At 58.8% G+C, this 6,180-nt stretch overlaps 1 protein-coding gene across 1 annotated transcript; it reads right to left on the reverse strand.

The window, feature by feature from the left end:
* Positions 1–662: 662 nt before the first annotated feature.
* LOC117842614 (zinc-finger homeodomain protein 1) lies at positions 663–2,395 on the reverse strand. The gene has a single exon (XM_034723099.2). The coding sequence runs from the start codon at positions 1,888–1,890 to the stop codon at positions 1,045–1,047; it is 846 nt and encodes a 281-aa protein (XP_034578990.1). The 5' UTR covers positions 1,891–2,395; the 3' UTR covers positions 663–1,044.
* Between the last annotated feature and the right edge of the window lie 3,785 nt (positions 2,396–6,180).

The following is a 6,180-nucleotide window of genomic DNA, read 5'->3' on the forward strand; positions in this document are numbered from 1 at the left end:
GGCGCGACGGAGATGAGCGCAGGGACACGGCTTGGCAGCCGGGGTGTGCAATTGTGCATGCGCTAGCAGGTGAGCAGTGAGCTCCATGCATGCCGTCACCGTCCATCGTCCCTCGTGTCAGGACAACCTTAACACGGCTCGCGAAACCGGGGGAGGAGTTAATGCGGATGGAGCTCTATCTCGCGCAAACAGTTGCAAGGGCATTGATGACCAGGCTGAAAAGAGACCAAAACGACAAGCGAAGAACACATCATCATGTGTACAGTGCCAGTGCATCTGTATACACACATGCATGGATCAAAGTAACTGAGGGAGGAACAAGGGAAGGGGCTTTACCAAGGACAGTCAAAAACTCCTCTATAGACCATGCCACCATGGTAAAAAGTAATGTAATGCAAGTCGCAAGCAGCGCACAGGCTCCTCGTCCATGGCCTGAGCAAGAAGAAGCTAGCAATGGATCGGAAATAGTAGTACGTGGCAAGAATTTCGGAGAGAAGACAAGGGAAAAGCATAGAGAATGCAACAGTGGCCTATCTTCTTTAGGAGCGGCAGCAGCTAACAAGCATAGGAACTAGTATATGAGCAAAATTATCTGCGATCCCGGGGAGCAGGCCCCAACCACAAAAAATATAAGAGGACGCGACATACACACACAGAATCCATGCAGCCCCAATCCCCAGATACATTTCTCCGCCGGCAGACTGCCGGCAGCCGATCCATCATCGATCGGCTGCGAGTCGCAAGAACAAGTACATTCCCACGAAGGAGAAGAACCAAACCGGCAAATGGCCATGCCGCAGGAATTAATAAACAACACCAACAAAGTACGGTTAAATGACAAATAAAAGAACCGCCTAATAAAGCCAAGAACCATCGATCACTACGAGTTACTGCAACTAACCTACGCCGCCACGAAGGCCCGAATGCTAACGAAGAAGATGCAGCAAGTACCTACCGGAGGCTGGCCACGGCCGCCGTCGACGGATCAGCGGCGCGCTCTGGGGGGATGCATGCGCATGCGGTGGTGGGTATCAGGTGACGCCGCTACGGCTTCTTGCCGAGGGTGTGCTTGTTGTTGTGCATCCACACCTTGAGCACGTGGCGCTTGACGCCGACCTCGTCGCAGAACTGCTGCACGGCGGCCTCGTCGTGCTTCTGGATGCGCCACCCCACGCGCTCCGCGAACGCCAGCATCCTGTCCTTCTGCTCCTGCGTGAACTTGGTGCGGAACCGCTTCTTGCCGGACCCGGACCCGCCCGAGCCGGAGGGCCCCGCGCCGCCCAGGGACATGCCGCTCAGCGGGCCCATGGCGGACATGGGCCCGGCCATCCCGGACAGGTCGTCGCCCTCGTCGCGCCCGCTGTGGGAGGTGGACGGCAGCGCCAGCGGCCTCGGCGCGTGCCCCGCCGCCGCGGCGGCGGCCGCGGCCATGTGGAGCGGCTGGCCGTGGTGGTGGTGGAAGTACCCGGCCGGGGTGCGGTAGTAGGGCGAGAACTGGTGGTGCGGCGTGGCGCCGTAGGCGACCAGCGCGGCGGGGGAGATGGGCGAGCCCTCGGCGGTCGGGGACTCCTTGCGGTGGAAGTTGCGGTGGCAGTTGCACGCGGCGCAGCGGAGCGCGTCGAGCGTGCCCTCCTCGCCGGCGGCCATGAACTCGCCGCACCCGTCCACGGCGTGGCCGCCGATGCCGACGGCGTGGTTCTTGAGGCACTCGCGGTACCTCCCGCCGCCGCCGCCGCCCGGGGCCTTGGCGCGGGGGACGGGCTCGCCGGGCGGCCTGGGCGGCGCCACGCCGCCGCCGAACCCAGCTGCCTGCGGCGGGGTCTCGTAGCTGGAGCTCACCGGCATCGGCGCCATCTCCTCGTCGCCGTCATCGTGGTCGTCGAAGTCCATGGCCGTCGTCGACCGGCGGCAGGTGTTTCTTGTGCCTGGCCTGGGTAGCGTGTGTGTTCTCGAGTTATGGCAGGCGAGGGCTAAGAGGGGCTTAGCAAGGTTAAGAGCGGGATGAAGAGATAAGAGAGGTGGGAGAGAGTGTGGACACCGTCTGGCTGCCAGTTTTGACGCGCCGCTGTGCTGCAGGAAGGCTGCAAGAGCCGCTGGTGCGTACTAGCTGCTAGTGTCGCTAGGGCGATGTTGGTTTGATGGTTTCTCTGATTCTCTCTCTAGCCAGCGAAATACCACCCTCTCTCTCTCTCTTTGGTTACTCTGATTCTCTCTCTAGCAGCGCAGTACCTCCCTCTCTCTGTCTCCTGCTCTCCGCATGCCTCATCGATCGATCAGGGTCGTTCTTGTCTGATCTGATGATCTCTCAGCAGCGCAGGGCCGTCTTCCGTGGAGTGAGATTTTGTGAGGCTCTTTCGCGTCGTGCTCATGTCTTTGCCGCAGGCCATGGCTGTCCCTCTCGGCGCTGCTCTTTTCAACTGGTTTGGCTCCGACGCCTTTTAAATTGCGGTTTAGAATATGTGACCGTGACACCCGGTCTTTCTTTTCTCGCGGCTTTTTGCCCGAATCTATGTATGGCAGCTTCGAGGTCTTCTTAACAAAGAAACTTGGATCAGTGCGGTGTGTTGATCAGGTATTCACGGGCAAAATAAACCGCAAACTGTAGAATGTCCTCGCCTACGTGCAGTATTATTTAGGGGTCCATCGAGCCTAAGCTAGCCGGCTGCGTCCATAGCACGTACAGCACACACACAGGATCTAAGCTAGCAAAAGTCAAACCCATGCTGATTTTACGTAGTGTCACAGCATCCTCGCAAAGAAGAAGTAAAGCGGAAAAAAAATTAGGTGAGGACGGTCCGCATACTGGATTCCGTGCGGCCCGATGCCCGATGCGTCGCACCAGGAGGCAATCCACGATCCGCAAACTCGACAGCTCAGACTCTTGTTTCAAGAGTAAAAAGCTCGCAGCTTGGGCTCGGCTCCAATGCCTGCAGCTCGGAGCAGACGGCTCTCGGACGGAATTTGATTAGGCTCCATCGTAACATCAGGAGCCCTTCTCACCTCGTGCAGTCTGCCGCCGCATCCTCCGTCATCCGCTACTGCATCCTTTGCGTGCCACCGACGCCTCCGCCGCCGCATCCTCCGTTCTCGCCGCCACATTCCTTGCGTGCCGCCGCCGCCGCTGCCACCGCATCCTAGATCGTGGCAAGGAAGGACAACCGCCATGGAAGTCTTCAACGAGCATCGCAGCCGTAGCATCCGTCATGGGAGAAGGAGGCCAGGATCGCAGCCGTAGCAGCCGATGGTAGCCTCCTTCTCCCATGACGGATGCTACGGCTGCGATGCTCGTCGAAGACTTATATGGCGGTTGTCCTTCCTTGCCACGATCTAGGATGCGGTGGCGGCGGTGGCAGCGGCACGCAAGGGATGTGGCGGTGAGAACGGAGGATGCCGCGGCGGCGGCGGCGGCATGCAAGGGATGCGGCGGCGGATGACGGAGGATGCGGCGGCAGACCGCACGGGGCGAGAAGGGCTCCTGATGTTTGGGCTCCTGACGTTACGATGGAGCCTAATCAAATTCCGTCCGGGAGCTGTCCGCTCTGAGCTGCAGGCATTGGAGGGAGCCGAGGCCAAGCTGCAAGCCTTTGCTGTTGAAACGAGAGCTTGAGCTGTCGAGTTTGTGGATTGTAGATTGCCTCCTAGTGGCGACGCGTTGGGCATCCGGGAACGAACCGCATAGAATCGTGTATGCGGACCGTACCCATCCAATTTTTTTTCCTAAAAGGTCACAACAGTACTTGTGGGTGCTTTAAACTTGGTAAGTGGGCGCTTTTCATTGGCGCATGAAACAATCGTGCATCTGATTAATTTATGCACTCCATGTTCGAATTTGATATATGATCAGATGTACTACAGTACTACGAGCTGTTTCCTACGACAAAATCAAATCCAGATAGACAGCATCAAGTCGTTATTAATCGGATGATTCAAGTTGAAGTGATGTAAGCAGCAGGCATCAGGCTTTTCCCACAACGTCGAACCGTGGGAGCGCGTCACTTTCCAGGGGAGGAGAGGAGCAAGAAAGACCGCGCCAAATCCGCATCGCATTCATACGAACCATGAGACTAGTATTAAAACGGAATACGTTTGCCAGCCGAAGTATTTTGTTTGCACCCATCTTACTTCATGACTCAGTTATAGTTGTAATACGTATGTCTTCACTGATCACTTTTGCAGCAGCAACCGGGGAAAACCAGTACTACTACTCCTAGTATGGACAATGGAGTGGTCGCAGGAACTTCCATGTTCTCACGCGCAGTTAAAGTGTACGAAAGCAGTAGTAGTAGCTAGTAATAAAGCAAATAAAAGACCCCGGCCCGTCGGGTCAACTCTCCAACAAGACGCATCGACTACTCGAAATGACGGAGGAATAAACCGACCGACCGCGGCCGCCGTGCGCTGCGCCGAGCAATTCGCAGGGTCCCCGTTGTGCCAAGGGGGACGAAAAGCATCGGAAATGGCAACAGATGGGCTACCTCTCTCTAGCTAGTAGCTACACACACGACCACCCTAGATGAATATTCGCGCATCCATCCGTCTGGTCCCCCCGCGTCCAGCAGCGACGCAAACCCCCCTCCTCCTCCTCCTCCTCCTCCTCTCCCCGATCAACGCACGGAACCGCCTGACATCTGAACAAACGTGCTGCCGCTTAACAATCTAAATCTACACGTGACGCGGGTTGACCGCCGGCCGCTTAACCGTCCGGCTAATAGTCTCCGATTCCGGCCGGCCAAGCGAAATCTGTCCCAACGCAACGCTCATCTCTCTGATCTAATCCACCTCGCTACCTACTAGCTGCTTGTCCCATCCGGCCGGGCGCCCATGTCACGTCATGATCATAGAGGGGATGCACATAGATAGGCATCCGTCCGCGCCCGGGCCGGCGGGCGTAACGTAATCCCGGCAACTCCCCAAGCCGCGTAGTACGTCCTGCCGCGGCCAGGTGGTTCGCGGCCGGGACACACGTGTTCAGGCCTGCGCGCTCGGGCCCTGCATGCGCGGCATCTCTCGCCACTTAAGATGCGGAGAACGTCACCCGCACCGCGTAGACGTACTACTACTACTAGTAGTAGGTTGTTTGCCGCGCGCGCACGTTGTTTCTGCAAACGGGAGGGTTCGATGTAAATTCCGGCGAGCGGTGGGGGAAAAATTAGAGGCGACGACGATGGGTGACGCCGATCGGGCGGAACTAAGGCCTTGTCTTGGGCTAGGGCCTTATCTGGTGCGATAAGGCGATGAGAATCGTCAGTCAGAGAGCTTAAGCGCCACAGGTGTCGTGTCCACAGGCTGCTAATCCGGCCGGGCTGACGCGATCGATCCGCCGGAGGTCTCCATCGACCCGCGGCCGAGCGAGAGCGGTGTGGTGCGTGGTCCAGGCGGCCGGCGTGGCCGCATGCCGCGCCGGTTGCTTTCGGCGGCAGTTTGGATACGGGGGTCCGGTCCGGTCCGGCCCGGGGAGGGGCGGCCGTGCGTAATCCGGCACCGGCCGGATCTAGTTCGCGATCTCGTGCTGTGGGCCTGTAGCGGCCTGCTGCCGGCGTTCAGTGACATGACAGTTTTGGTAGCCCCCGTTCGCACGGGCCTGTGATACCGTCCCCTCTATTAATTTACACCGCGCCAAGTGCGGTTAGTACAGGAGCAAGGGTCAAGCAAGCATAGTACGATCCTACACCAGTCAAGGATCGCACGCTCTAGCTAGCACACCTTCACCATGCGCTGCCTCCGTCCGTTGCGAGTTGCGACCAACCAGCCAAACAGGGACGAAGAGAAGAGATGCATTCATCATTCGAGGGCGCCGGATCGGAGCGCCAAAAGCTGAAAAGCAAATGCGCGAGCAGTCGACAGCGCGCTGGCCATGCCGCGGCTGAAAACACGGGTCTCGTATTCGTGCATGCATGCATGGAGACGGACGCAGGCGGGGGCAGGGGCAGGCAATGCAGCGCAGAGCCGAGGCCGGCCATGCGTTCGCGCCCCCGTCAGGTCAGGTGGGCAGGGGGGACAAGCGCGGAAGGGAACAAAAGCGCGGCACATACGCCGCCCTGCCATTGGCGCGGGCTCTCGCAATATTCGGACTGCTCGCCGGCCCGCTGCCCGCTGCTCTCTGCGGCAGCGCAGGGGTGGGCAGAGAAGGGGTTATTGATAAAGCCAATGCCGGCAGCGGCATGCGTGCATGCATGGGCA

The sequence above is a fragment of the Setaria viridis genome, chromosome 2 (assembly GCF_005286985.2).
Source record: "Setaria viridis chromosome 2, Setaria_viridis_v4.0, whole genome shotgun sequence".
Classification (NCBI taxonomy): Eukaryota; Viridiplantae; Streptophyta; class Magnoliopsida; order Poales; family Poaceae; genus Setaria; species Setaria viridis.